A 14,991-nucleotide genomic window follows, 5' to 3' on the forward strand; every position below is an offset into this window, starting at 1 on the left:
CTGAGCCTGGTGGGTAAAGTCTTTGGATTTTTTGAATTTTATGTGAAATCTAATTTCTAAATATGGGCTCGAAAATTTCAAACTTCAGGTGCTAAAAAGAAACACGTCTGCAGGCAATGCGAGGCCGCACAACTCTATTTGCAAATACCCTGTCTTGCATGAAGACAGAGGTGGGGACTCTGGGGGACTCAGCCTCCCAGAGAGACATGGCGAGGGAGGGGGGCTCCTTCTAGAAATGGTGCACCAGTGAGGCCCTACCTGGACAGGCTGTGAATAGCGGCACAGAGAGGGCTGAAAACTGGGGGGCAGCACTCTGCAGCCCCAACCGAGGTGCAAACACTGCTCTTCCACCCCAGGCCAGGAAGCACGGCTGTATTTCATGATGCTGCACTCATGAGCAGCTCTTAATTATCTCTGATTTTACCCATTCCTACCCATTTAGTGAGGGAACATTTTCTACCCAATTAGACAAAGCGACATTGCCAAACGAATATTCCCTGCACAGAAATTTAGAAATTCTTACAACAGTTAAGCCAAAATATCTAAGATTTTAGCCAGTATCACATCACAAGTGAACTCCCAGGCACCTAACAGAGGCTTTGTGGGGGCCTGGTGGTCTCTACACAGTCCTTGGCGCCCCAAGCTTCATGGGCCAAGATCTCCTGGTGCGTGAGTGCTGGGGCTGCGTCCAGTTCATTTTGTTTACTTTTCCTATTAAGATTATAATAAATAACTACTAATCCACAGCCCTGTTTTGCTGACAAATTCAGCAAAGCAGTGTAACTATGAGATAGGCACAAGGTTAAAACAAAAGCCAGGTGGTGAAGAGAGGTGCAGAGATGGGGCAAAGGTCAATGGTGACGCGCACCCAGGTGGAGGGACTGCCCTGCCTGAGCTCTCCGGCTGCAGTCTGAGTGACAGGAACACACATTCCCGTGATGTGTGGGTTCCTCTTAGTGAAATCAGAGGCTCATGTGAATGCTGAAAACTGAGACGGAAAATCGTTGATTCTCACTTAACATTAGATGCTGTCAGCAAACTCTACTTCTGATAATACTGACATAAAAGGTAATAAAACTCATAAATCAATGGGCTGTCTGTGTCCAGGATTTACCCCATTCATTCCAGCTGGCCGGCCGGCCGGCCAACTGCAGAATCCGACAGTCTGCTGAATCCCCCTGCAGCTCGCAGGGCCACACAGCTGACCCGACCAGGACCAGGAGCCGCCACGGCGGCGCCCGCAGTCGGAACAGGGAGAGCAGCGTTCCCAATTTTTGTGTCAAGCTTCTCTAAGTTCCAAACTTCCTCATTGCTGCAGAACTGAAATGGGCGTGGTACTAAAGTCTACTCTGAGTCAGTTTCCCTCCTGGGCTAGGCCAGGGCAGGAAGAGCCCTGGCACAGCCGCCCAGGGACAGCCAGGGAGCCTGGAGGGGGCTGGGCCTGTGCCCTGCCAGACAGAAGCCCGCAGACCTTCTCGTCCGTGCCACAGCAGCGGGTGTAGATGGTTTCCAGCCTTTCGTCTGCGGTCACTTGTTCTGCTAATGGGGTACCCTAGACTACTGTCACTTACCAAAGGATACTGATCAGTAATAGGAGTATTCCTTGAATTTTTCAAAAAAAACTTAATTTCTAAATAAATTTCCAGTAAACCTATACTGGACTCCTCTTCAATTTTAAGGAAGTAAAAACTCAAAGTCTGATTCAAAGTCTGCAGGGCTCAAAAGGCAGAGGGGCTCTGGGGCTGGATGAGGTCCCAGGGCAGAGGGGCGACGGGCCGCAGCTCTGCCACTTCCTGGTGGTGCACCTTCTGGCCTGCCCCCGGGCGGATGCTGCAGGGCCCTGATGAACTTGTGAGTCTCTTGGTGGGGACGTTCGCTGTGTGCCTCTGGCGCTGGGAACTGACCAATGAGGCTATGAAGATGTGGACGGAGACACCCACACCTGGATGCAAAGCACTGCAATGGCCTTGGCTTCTGGCTCCTCCTGGGCAGTGGGTGGACAGTGGCCAGCCGCTGACCCCGGAGGGTGTGCTGCACTGCCCTGCTGCCTCTCCATTGCCCCCAGCAAAGCCCTGCGGCCAACCCTTCCTCCCTCCTCACCTGCTCTTCTGTTCTTCACACACACACACACACTCACACACACACTCTCACACACACACACACACACACACACACACTCTCACACACACACAGCGGCACTCTGGTTCACTGCCTTCCTCTGCACAGGAGACCCAGAGAGGTCTGACGGCCCTCCTGGTGCCTCTGGGCTCCAGGAGCAGGTGCCACCACAGAAACACATGTCACGCTTCTTCCTGAAAGCGCAGCTTTAGCTCCCTGAGAGGTTCTGTAAGCTCAATACTTTTAGAAAGAAAAAGTTTCAGTGACAGCAAAAACTAAGCCAGCAAAACATGCTGCCCAAGCAAGGGCAGACTTTCTAAAGGAGGAAACCAAAGACAGCATCAAATCACATCTTAAAATTCTAAGAACTCACAGTTTCTTCCAAAAGTTCAGCTGCACTCAAAGGTATGCCTTAGGTCTGGTAGCTATTTCTTTTCCTCACCCTAAATAAATGCTCCTTGAAGAATCTGGGCTCAATAATGACTCGTTTTTTTCTTAGAGAACAAACTGGCAGGGAGATCCAATTCTCCCAGGTTCCAGGGACCAGCGCACAAGCAAGCAGCCGTCTTGGGCATCTGACCCTCCGTCGCTTCCCTCTGTGCACAGCGCCCCGGAGTGCACACAGTGCCCACTGTGAGTACAGGGCCCTGCCTTGGGCGTGTGGCAGAGCCTGCTGGGCCCCTGGCAGCTGCTGCAGGCCTGCAGGTGGGAGCGGGGGCAGGGACAGGGACAGGGAGGGGTGCTGACCTGCACGGGCTCGGGGGGCAGCTGGACCACGTGCTGCATGCGCTCACTGTGGTGGTGCCGCGACTCCTCCTCGTAGATCACGTCCCTCTCGTGCTGGGGGAGGTTCAGGAAGCGGCGGATGGTGCAGAGGTTCTCCCACAGCGTGCGGTTCTCCGGGCTTGGGTTCTCCTTCCAGCGGAGCAGCTCACAGAGCCAGCCCTGCGGAGAGGGGCACTGGTTAGCCACAGAGGGCACAGCAGCCCTGGCCTGGACTCAGATGACCATGCCAGAGCATCCTCTCTGGTTCGTGACTTCAACATGCCCTCCAGCATGACGCCCTTACCACATTCTCCATACAATGCCTTTGAGGGCCTCACCTGAGATTACAGTTCCCTGGTCACCAGAAGGGAGTGGCAGTGGTCAGCTACTACTCTTAGAAGCCGCCCAACTGGCTAGAATCCCATTCAAGATAAGACTGATCGTGAGCCAATGGATATTAGGAGATGACAAACTCTGAAGAAGAAGAAAGCCTAAGTGTAAACAGCACTGGCCTTCTCCGGGAGAAAACACCCTGCAGCTCTGAGTACCCGCACTCGACAGACAACAGCCCCAGCAGGGGATGGCGAAGGTGCCCTCGCTCCATTTCCAAGGGCCCTGGGCTCCCTGCCCTCATCACCAACCTGCCTGCGAGGCCACACCTGCAGGAAGGCAGCCTTGGGCAACTCACACCTGCACAGTCTGCCTCCCAACTCTGGCATCCGGATGTCCTTGCTCCTGCAACTGCAGGAGAAAGAAAATGCAATGCAAATAATGACGGATGATATGAAAATAATACAGAGGATGCTGTCAACATCGCTTCCTGACTCATGTCAAAATATTGTGCCCAGACGCTTTCTAACCATCATTTCCAAGCAACATCATTAATGTTAAAAACAAGGACTGTCCCACATCACGCCTCTTTGCAAGAGTAAAAATTTCTCTGAAAAGGTACCTAAGTAAACACAAACTGACTTGGTGAGAAACGAATCCCAAATCTCAAGCAGTCCTGTACCATCCCTCCTGAGCCAATGCGAGTCCCTGACATGCACTCTAAGAGCCCCATGTAATATCCTAAGCCGTTGTTTGTCTAACTCTCTACTGTGTCTTCTGCCTTTCCCCAAAAAAAGGCAAGATTTGATTATCTCCGCTGCATCGGCCAAGACAGCAACACCAGCTGTTCTCATTGTGCAGCCTCCTCCTCGCGGCCTCCATGTTAATAACCTGATCATTCCATTTTCCCCTTCAACTGCCGGCTGCAGCACCGCGCCGAGACAAAAACCCAGGCCCATCTGCAGCAGCTGTAGGCACTGAACTGTGAAGCCACCGGGGATTTATAAACTAATCTGTAACACAACACTGCCTTGTTTTTACAAGTGAGAGGCCACGTTTGCGCAGACCTGATCTTTTCTTGCAATAAACTGGGAGCTGGAGAGTTGCAGGGTGAGGAAGGTGAAAACAAGACACCTTACCATTTGTGGGGAAATGCCTTTCTTGGAGTTTTCAGACTTTTTTAGTCAATTAGAGGGAAGTAATGGTTAATTTTCAAGGTGCCATGTGGATGAGAAATGAAGATAATTTTTTTTGCCCCACCAGAAAATAAATTTTATTTGAAAAAAAATCTCCTGATCCCAAAGTGTTTTTCCTCAAGGGCTTTTTCATACAAAGAAAAGAATTCTTGAAATGGAAAATAAACCATCTGTGGAAAAATAAGCTCCTATTTCTCCATCTTTTCACAGATCTGAGTAAGTCTCCAACTGAACTCTCTCAAACATTTCAGACAGGTATGTTTAACATCTCCCAGGGGAGGTGGGACCTCGGGGACCATCGCTGTACGGAAAATAGAAACAAAACCCTACATCTGTTAGACGCCAGACCTGCAGGCAGACGGCACCTGCTGCTTTGCTCTGGGCACGGGCTGCATCGTGGGACGCCATGGCCCGAAGGGGCAGCACCTCCACCTCGACACTGGGAATGTCCTGGGCCACGTCCATGGCCGCGCTTGGCTTATCAGTTCTGCTGTCGTGCATGTCATAGAGGTCACGCAGGACAGTGTCTGGGCCTGCAAATGCATGGCGTGATCTGTGTCTGTCTTGGAGGAGCTCGGGGCTCCATTTGCCCACTGACAAGCAAGGGCCTGACCTTGAAGCTATTAGGGAGCGGATTAGACACAAGTGTGATCATGTGTGCAGGCAGAAGCAAACCAAATTAATTTCTGGCAGGGGAAGTGGCCCGCGAGCCCCTGTTCTCAGGCACAGAGAACTCCCTCAAATCCCTGATGGAGCCAAGCTAATGGCATGTTTAAGGGATCCCAGTTCGGAAGGTGAAGCACATTCATGGTATTTAGAGGGTTATTAATCTAGTTTCTCCACAAAGTGTGTGCTTGGCTGATCAGATTAGGGGATGGAGCCTTCAACGGCGCCCTCACCACAGCAGGCCCCAAGAAATCTGCACTACTTCCCAGCCTTGGACATATTGCACCATGTGTACCCAGCTGCTTCAATAATTAGCTTATGAATGTATCAGCTGGCTCTGTGATTTTTATAAATAATAACTAACCTACGGAGCAGAAAGATCGGCAAGAGCCTTACAGTAGCACCATGCCGAAGGGCTGGCTCCCCACTCCAACCCGCTCCCCTCCCAGGAGCTGCTCTTCCCATGGCGGAGCCCCTGGGCTGCCGTTTATGAATATGTATTCCTATCTGAAATGGCAGTTTTTTCTGGTTTTCTTCCCAGCAGCCATGATCTGCTTTCTCCTGACTGACTCCCCTGCACGCCATCCCCGGACGCCTCTCTTCAGGAAATCCGCCCTCCCGCACTCCCCGTCTTGCCGCTATCCTGTGCGCCCGCCTTGCTCTCCCGCCACGCTCCCCGTCTCGGGTACTTTCTGCTTGCAAGACAGGGTCTCTGATCAGCTCCAGAGGCCAATGAGTGTGTGGGGCAGGGGTGCATGCGTTCACTTGTGGCTGCGAGCAAACCCACTGCAGAAGAGAGAAAGGGTCCCCTCCTTGGAATTCTTTTCATTTATATAATTTTTGCATGCCATCCAAGAAAGTTTTGCAGTATCAGGCAAAAAAAAAAAGTGTAAATGTCAAATAAAACAGTGACAGATGACAGTATTCTCTATTGAATAGCACTGTTTCTGTCGTGCATGTTCAATGGGAACTCATGAATTATTAATAAACAAATCTCCTTTTTCTGTTAAAAATCTCAAATAGGGTTTTTGTTGTTGTTCCCTCTGTATTATGTGGAACATTCCAGGGGAATTGTTTTCATTTCAGAAACGCTGATCCAGAAGTTCACCTAGTCCCAGCCTTGGCCCGCTCTGAGTGGACACCATGGGCGATGGACTCTCTACGACTGGGAGTGTTGACTGGAGACTCGCCTCATCTTCCTAAGTCAGTGTGGCCTTCGTGACCTGGTGAAACTGGGAGTGAGCCAGAAGTGTTCAAGCACGACTAGGAGGTGGTGAGGCCACCAAACATGCAGCCTGAGGGCTGGCTGCTAAGTCCTTCTCCGGTAGGGGCCACTGGGTGACCTCTGCGTGGGCAACTCCCCACAGGGGCTCCTGGGTCCTTCAATGTAAGAAGAGGGTCTTGCACAAGTTGGTGCATAGCTCTCTGGTCCATTCTCCAGGTTCTGCTCCTTGCCAACTACCACAAGCAGCGGACAGTGGGCAGGCAGCAGGGCTGAAAGTGCTAAGCAGAATCCACGTGACACAAGATCAGTATCACAGGAGAGGGCGCGCAGATTCCCTAGACAGACGCTCTGATGCCACGCGCTGCCGAGCACACAATATCACACTGGGGACAGGCACGGCCAACACACAGAGCATCAGGCGAAGCTGATGACCAACATCGATCTGCATGCTGCAGAAGTACAAGGCCACAAGAGCACACCTAGCACACTCAGACTGAGGGAGGCGGCCATGGCCACATGCAATCTGCTGGGGAGGGGGTCCCAGCACAGGAAACGGAGCCAGCAGAGAAGCGGGAGGAATCAGACTGGAGCCTTAGCCAGCAGCCTGAACCCACGCATGATAATGTCCCGATTTGGGTGACTGCACTTTATCCGTAATGGCACTGTAGTGCTGTGCGGAGTTCACACTGGGGGAAATGGGGTGGGCGGCACAGGGCAGCACTTCTGTATCCTCCTGCCTTACCTCCATGAGTCTACACAGCCTGTATCTACACAGAGGCTTAAAAACTCAGAGTCCCTAGAATTTACACAGGAAAATACGTGTGCAGCCTAAGAACGCACGATTAAAACTTCATCCTGCCTTCCAGTCTCAACCCTAGAGAGAAGCCAGGTCTGGAGACCACTCTCTTCAATCACTGAGCACTTGGTGCACAAGTGAATAACAGTCATTAATGTCTCACCTTAGGCTCCTTACCAGCCTCGCAGGCCAATGTTTTCCCCTCTGCAAACAAAACAGCCCTGGCCACTCTTTCCAGCCACGCAGCTGAAGTGACCCTAGCAGTCAAAGCACCATCTGCTTGCCACCCTGTGTCCTTGAAGGGCCGCAGGGCAACCTGAACCTACACAGCAGATCATGCTGCACGGACTCCAACTGCCTGAAGAAACGTGCCACTACTCCCTTTTGGAAGAGGAATGGTGATACAGGGAATTTCTCTCTTGAGAATCTGATGTTTCATTGCTGAGTTACAGACAGAGGATCACACTCAAGAGCATCAAGGAGACAATGATGAAATCCCCACTTCTCTGCTTCTCCTTCCTGACCTCATTCTCCAGCACCTGGAACGTACCAAACATTCCACCCCTGCAGCCTGCCACACGCCTCCTGGATGGGACCTCCGAGCCCAGAGGCTGGGCTTCCAGGCCTGGCTGCCAGGCTCCGACCTGACCTCACACCTGGCTGCCCCATGCCTGATGTGCACCTGCTTCCACAAAGTAACAGGGGCTGTGCTCCACCCCACAGTGCTCACTCCTGCACGTCAGCACTTCCAGGGCAGACTATGGGTCCCTGTACGCAGAGGCGCTCTGGAGATGCACGCTGGATTTAACCGGAATCACTGGAGTGCATGGGCATCAGTTCTGAATTCACAGTGATGATGCAGAGGCACCGATTCCACACACAATACTGGAGTGTTCCAAGGTCTCTTTCTCTGCCTCTAATGCATGACTATGGAAAGAAAAGCAGACTGGTGCCCTTTACCCCGTGAGGTGAATTACAGCCTGTCAGCACCTCAGAAGGTGAATTCTGTGCTCCTTAGCACCCCTCCTGTGTGCCATGCAGGGGCTGGTATGTCGCATAGCCAGCCCAACTGTCACCATTACTTCTGACTTCAGCATCACCGCTGTGAATGGGACAGCCAAGGCAAGCCAGGAGAGAGAGGCAGGTCTCACCAGGCAGCATGAGGAGATGGGAAGCAGATGTCACCCCATCGATGCAGAGACACAAGGACCATCACTCCCAGGCACCACGACCAACTTCAGAGGCTGAAACAGGTCCAGAAATGACAGGAGGAGCCAGATGCAAAGGACACCAGGCAAGGAAAGCACCTCTTATCCTGTAGCCTGGCAGTCAGCAGAAGGGTTTTAACTGATGTGACACAGAACTGACTTTCTCTCCCACTTCTCACTGAACAGTAAGTCCTAGAGGAAGACTATGACAGAGTAAGGAGCGCCACTTAGCCAAGTCCAGACACCTTTTCTTGTAGTTAATCTCGTTGCTGGCTGTTAACCAGGACCACAGCGGCCCGGGGCAGTAAAGTACGATCTGACAAACTTCACCCCCACGAGTTTTCCTTCTAGAGAGAAAGAACAACAATCACCAGCTACATCAATCCTTTAAAAAGTCTATTCTCATTATTCACATTTTGTTTTCTCTCTCTCCCTCCCTCTTTTCCCATCTGTCTGTCTGTCTGTCTCTCTCCATACATATGTTTGTTGCTACTGTTCATGTGTCCGGTATTAAAGCTCTCCTGGGTTGAAAATAAATAAGGATAGCATTATCTATCTCACTAAACACACACAACACACGGTCTAAAGGTCCCCAAACTGCACACTAAAGGCTGAGAGTTCAAATGACCAAGGCCTTCTGCAGAATGAGAGCAGAGCTGCAGAGTCTGGCCTGTGTTAGACAGCAGGCTGGACTAGGGGCCCAAACCCTGTGCCTCCGCAGTTACCAGCAGGGGCTGGAGGCTGCACAGCTGAAGCTCAGGGCTCCTGTCCATGGTGCTGAAACGCTGCTGCTACAAAATGGCTTGTATTCCCGGAGCCAGGTCACTGGTTAGGCCTCTAACTTCTCCCATCCCTCTGATCTTTTCGTTATACAGAGGGAAAGATCCACCTATGAAGAGTTCCCCGGTTTCTATGCTACTTCACAGTAGTACAATCAAGTATTAAACACGAGCTTTTGTGTGCTCTGATCTCCAGGGCAAGAGGGACACTCCATCCCTGTGGAGTAGGCCTGTGCTCCTGGAAGGCAGGGCATCGCTCCAGGATTGTGCTTCTCAGGCTGTCCCCGACAGAGAGCTGCAAAGAGGACCTGGGTGCCCGGAGTGAGCCCCCACACCTGCCCCTCCAGGCACCCCGAGGAGTGAACGTCGGCAAATGAACAGCTCTGCAGAATGACTCAGGCTTCCAGCAGCAGCAATGTAAAAGGCCATTTATCACCCACTTCTTCAATACAGAAAATGTCAGCATATGTAACCGAAGGCAATGTTTTCTCAGTGTCTTAAAAGAAAATTCGTATTATTAACCACAGACAGTTCGCTTTCTCAAGGGAAGCACAGAAAGTCCCCAAACAAACTTTTGTAACTGTGAAAGGATTTCTCTTCAGCTGGTTGAGACTCTTCTGAAGTGTGAAATGAGCCAGATAATATTCAGCTCTTGTATCTCAGTCACTGAAGTCTCTTTTCACGAATCCAATAAGTGTCTATTAAAATAAATAACCCCCCTAATGACTCGAGATAACCTAATCAAGAAAACTGAAGCAGAAAGAGGCTAACCAGCAGCAGACACGTCCAGGGCTTCCGCAAACCCTGGCCGGGACTCCGGGGCTCAGCCCAGGCCTGTGCAAGGCACAGCTAGAGTCCAGGCCTAATTCCGTGCTGCCTGGCGGTGGCAGTAAAGTGACCTGCTTCCTCTCTGTTTCCACAGTCGTGCGGCCCCCTAACAAGAGGACTGACTGTCAGCCATCTGGGCTCCTGACAGAGGCTCCTCACACTTCTATGGTGCATTCACAAAGGCTGAAAAGAAGGGGGATTTTACTGCACAACTCTGGACCCCTGCTACAGAGGCCCAAGGAAGGAGGGTAACACCCAGTGGTGCTGTCCCTCACCCCAGATACATGCGGCCTCGGCCAAGTCAGGGTTCTTCACGTGGACACGCACTGGTGCACACGTGGTATTCCTCCTGAATACCAGAAATAACACACAAACAGCTCAGTGCTGTGAGGAGGCGGCACAGGACGAGGAGGAGGAGGGGGAGAAGGCAACGGGAAGAAGAAAGGTGACAAGAAGGAGAAAGAAACAAAAGATTTCAATGCATTCTTCAAAGATATAGGAAAAAAATCCTAACATTCATATGGAACCACAAAACTCCAAAAACAAAAATGAAAAACAGCAACAAAAACCAAGTAGCCAAAGCAATACTGATGAAGAAAACAAATCACACTTTAAAATTTAAAGTTTACAAATTTAAAATTACATTACAAAGCTAGAGTAATCAAAATAGTATGGTACTGCATTAAAGCAAAGATAGACCAATGGAATAGAGCAGAGCACCCAGAAATATATCCAAGCATAAATGGTCAAGCAATTCTCAACCAGAGCATCAAGAAGACACAGGGAGAAAGCACAGTTCCTTCAACAAACGGTGCTGGAAGCCGAATTTCCAAATGCAAAAGAAGGACCCTTACCCTATCATCTTTTACCATCCAAAAATATCAAGTCAAAATGGATTAAACACCCAAATATGTATCCAGAAGCTACACAGTCCCTAGGAGAGAGCATGGGGCAAAGTTCTTTCACTGTGACCGTGATAAGGGTTTTTAAGACAGGGTCTAAGACAGGGTCTCGCTATGGTTCAGGCTAGCCTTGCACTCAGTGTGTTGCCCAGGCTGGTCTCCAACTTATGGTGACCCTCCTGCCTCAGGCTCCATCCATGGACTGTGGAGGGAAGACCCCTGGAGGCTGCCTTCAGCCTTCTGGATGGCCACCTCCAGGCCCCAGGTGGCAGAGCGGGTGGGAAGGGGCTGCGCAAGTAGCCCTGCAGAACAGCAGTGAGAGGGACAGGAGACCACAGAAGCTACCGAGGGATGAGGCGCTCCTGCGGGCCCCGCAGGCACGCTGGCCACGGCTGGGCACACAGTGTCCTACACACACCGGCCGGTGACACCCTCGGGCCCATCCATGGCACTGGCATCCCATCCCGATTCTGGAGGAAGACAGGCAGCTAACCCTCTGGACTCCGAGACCACACTGACCACACTGAGCAGCAGTGCTCGGGGAGCGCGCACGCCTCTCATCTGCTCCCAGGACTTTCCTCAGCCCGCCCCGGGCACAGCGCCCACCCGCAGCTCCTCCCCTCCCCCGCCTCCTCCCGCAAAGCTGCCTCCACAGCACAGGGCCGGGCACTATTTTAACAGGTGACTCCAGCAGGCCATACCCCAGGACAGAGCTTGATAGCAGGCCGGGTTCATTCTAGGAGGACTTTCTGACGGAAGGGAGGGAAGGGTGCTGTGTGCGTGAGGATGGGGCTCACAAGAGGCCTCAGTACAGGCCTCACTAATTTGACCTCTGTGTGGACAGAAAAGTCTCCAACAGGCATTCTCTCCTCCACCACTCCACGGGAGAACAAGCGGGAGGAGAGGAAGCCTGTGTTCAGACCCGCAGCTACCTGCATAAGGGGCCACGGCACGTGGTGGACCTCTCCAGGTGTGCTCCCTCCCCAGGCACGCACACTGGTGCTCAGACACACGCGTCTCACACCCTGCGCCCGCCGAGCTGTTGGGTAGGTTAGGCCCTCCTCGCGGCAGCACCATTCCTGAACTCCACACCTGTCCTGCTTGTCTTGTCTGCTCTCCACAGTGGAGCTCCCTGCTGGTCAGGGAGGATGAGACACCGAGCCGCTGGGAAAAGGCAGCTTCCCGGGGTCTCATCCCCACGGAGCTTAGCATTCTGGTTCCCAGAATGACATTTCCTTACAGATTCTACAGAATCCCAGCTACTGATTTCTTCGGGAGGCATCAAAAAACAAGCTTCTGCCAACTGGCAGACACGGCTTTCAATCAGCCACCTGAACTGTGTGGGGAGCTGCGCCATCGCTGTTCCAGGGCCTCTGTGCCAAGTCCATGGGACGATCACAGGCGCTGGGGATCACGTTCTCAGACTGGTACTCCGCCTTCCTTGAAAGATGCTCATAGAAGCAGCACGGGGAGAAACTCTGATGTTTACACTGAGCCACGGCACAGGGACAGGTTTGCAAAACCAATTGTGCAGCTTTTACACTCGCGGCACACTTGCCACATATGTCCTTTATTACACAGTGGAAACCATTAAATGCACAGTAGTTTTGCCAAGTGGCATTATGCATTTAACAGCTTTATTCATGTAACAGCTCCAACCCTCATTATATCTGGCCATGTGCTACACGGGATTTTATGCATCTAACAGTTTAAGAAGGCTGCACGGTATTTTCTTTTCATGTGTTTCATGCTAGGGTTGGACATCACATCTTAGCAAGCTGTGTTTCACTGATTTCATTGATGGAGAGAGTCAGAGTCATCTGGGAAAGTGACTACACTGAGATTGAGAAGGGAAACATCCCAGCCCTCTTCAAAATTTCCTGACATCCTGCCTCCCTATTACCAGCATCTGAAAATACCTGAAGTTAAAAAAAAAAAAAGTCCGGGCCACAGCCTCCCATCCACCCACACATGCTTTTGCCATTTAAAAGCTCGCTTTTTGTTGGAAACCTTCTTGCCTAACAGCAACGCAATGCTGAGCAGCACTTTCTACGCAGGCCCCAGAGGACCTGGTGGGGCGACCAGCCACTTCCATCTCTACACAAGGACATGAAGGACACCTGTCACGCAAGGTCACAGAGGAAATCAAGTTACAGACGCAGTGCCTCTCAGAGTCAGTTCTAACCAGCTTTCATGTTCTGCGAAATGCACTGATGGTTTAGCTTAGGGCTGACAGAATTCCTGCTCACAAGTGTCCACGACCAGCCAGCAGCGGTCCCTTTAAATAAGCCGAAGCAGAGAGCAGGTCCCCTCAACTGTTGCTGTTCACAGAAATAAACACTGAGGCATCTGTCTGCGCCTCTCCCTCAAGCTTTCCCTCCTCACCATCCCGACCACTGGAACATTTTTACTGGAGGAGCTTCCGTGACTTTAGATTCCCCATGTGTGTTTCCCACTGGAAAAACAACTGTCCCTGAACAGAAAAGAAACACCTGATGGGGGAGCGGGGGTAGGTAATCACAGCAGACGGCAGGAGCACAGAGAAGCCCTGACCCGCTGAGCCACAAATCAAGTCAGCTGCAGGAGATGGAAAAGGCCGAGGCAGAGCTCAGTCAGGGCTGGAGCTGCTCAAGGTTGAGTCTTTGCAAAAATACAGTTCTTCAAAAGAAAAACCCAGGCTGTGGCTTAGTCTCACTGTTGAACTGGAGCACCAGCGGGGCCCATGGCAGGCTGCGTAGGGTCCCTAGGGATGAGCGCTGTTACTGTTATTAAGGACAGATGCATTTTTATTGGTGGGAGGAGGAGGCAGAGGGTCTCCAGCTGACCCGTGACTTTGCGCCTTTGCAAACTACTCACCTGACTTTTATTTGCAGCCACTTTGGCAAACAGGGCTTGGGACACCTTGGCCCTTTTCATCTCCTGCTGGATCTCGTCATAAATGGCAGCTGTGATATTGACGTTGGCACCGTCCACCTTCATGGGGAGATCTGCCGTCGGTGTCGAGGTTTTGGCCTACCAAGAGACCGTGAAAATAACAATTTAAGACGCGCTGCATTCAGCCCAGCCATCTGTGCAGAAATTGTCAGAGGGCTTCAGTCAGCTGATGCCAAGCCACATTTGCTACAGAGGGACACTTCCTGTCCATTATTCTAATCAGGTTAATTGTGGTTGGAAATAACTGTGGTGGGCTCCTGCAGGACGCACAGAATTTTGGTGACCCAGCCCTCTCGCTCACGGCCCCTGTGCAGCTCCCGGGAGGGGGGGGGCGGGCTGGGCACCATGCTACACTCGGTCGGCTAGGTGCAAAGCCCACATGCAGTTGCACACACCTTTCCTGTCTAACCATGGTGCACCTTGCAGGAAGAGCCAATTCTCCCAGAAAAAAATAAGTAAATGGGTAGAGGTCTCTAAATAATAAATGATTACTCGATTTAATGCCTCCCCAGAGTCACTCTCATTCTTTATTGAAGCTTTACGTATGTCATTCGAGTATGTGTGGGCCCATCGTTATCATCATCATGCTATCCTGACAGTCACCTAATTTCACCTAGGAAATCAGTGGAAATGAAACAAAATTTCATTTCATGAAACTCGGCTTCGGAATGCCAGTGATGTCCTGTTTTCATTTCCTTAAACTCATATTGAAATTTTATGCATTCTGCAGCACGCATTTTAATTGAATGATTTCCCATCAGCTTGAGAGACAAATGAAGGACAACACAGCAGGTGGCAAGGAAAGCCCTAAACCTCTGAATCCACTTGATCGCAAAGCCTGTGGGGCTCGCTGGGTCCTGGCCCCGGCGGTGCCCGGGTTGGCCTTTGAGGCTCTCAGAGGCCCTGCAGTAGCAGGCCTGACCCCTGGGCAATGAGCGCTGCTGTGGAGTGGGCCCCACTTGTGCCAGGACCCGTGCGGCTGCTCCCTCGACAGCCCAGCTACGGTGAGTGGGACCGAAGGGACCCTTTCCCAGCCCAGGACTCTAGAAAGAGGATTAAATTTTATCTCAATTCTTGTAAGCATCCAGCAAGTGAGGAAAGGTCATGGTTCTCCCGCAGAGGGACCAAGGCCAAAGAGGATGCTTAGCCTGCAGCAGGGAGCGGAGGCACCGTGGCCTGGACCCAGGTCCCCCGTGCAGCCTGCTCACCAGGCCTCCAGCTCAGTGGGCTGTGGAATCCACAAA

General features: G+C 51.7%; 1 protein-coding gene across 5 annotated transcripts in view; it reads right to left on the reverse strand.

The window, feature by feature from the left end:
* The window catches only part of Satb2 (SATB homeobox 2), a 142,565-nt gene that overhangs the window by 24,050 nt on the left and 103,524 nt on the right, over positions 1-14,991 (reverse strand). For all 5 annotated transcript variants that reach the window (XM_063259515.1, XM_063259518.1, XM_063259516.1 and 2 more), the window contains 2 exons: positions 13,670-13,825; positions 2,866-3,063 (listed from right to left, as the gene is read on the reverse strand). In XM_063259515.1, coding sequence (XP_063115585.1) covers positions 2,866-3,063; positions 13,670-13,825 — 354 coding nt within the window. The remainder of the gene's footprint in view (positions 1-2,865; positions 3,064-13,669; positions 13,826-14,991) is intronic.

Source organism: Cavia porcellus, unplaced genomic scaffold, assembly GCF_034190915.1.
Source record: "Cavia porcellus strain 051 isolate PalLab524CR breed Dunkin Hartley unplaced genomic scaffold, mCavPor4.1 scaffold_12, whole genome shotgun sequence".
Classification (NCBI taxonomy): Eukaryota; Metazoa; Chordata; class Mammalia; order Rodentia; family Caviidae; genus Cavia; species Cavia porcellus.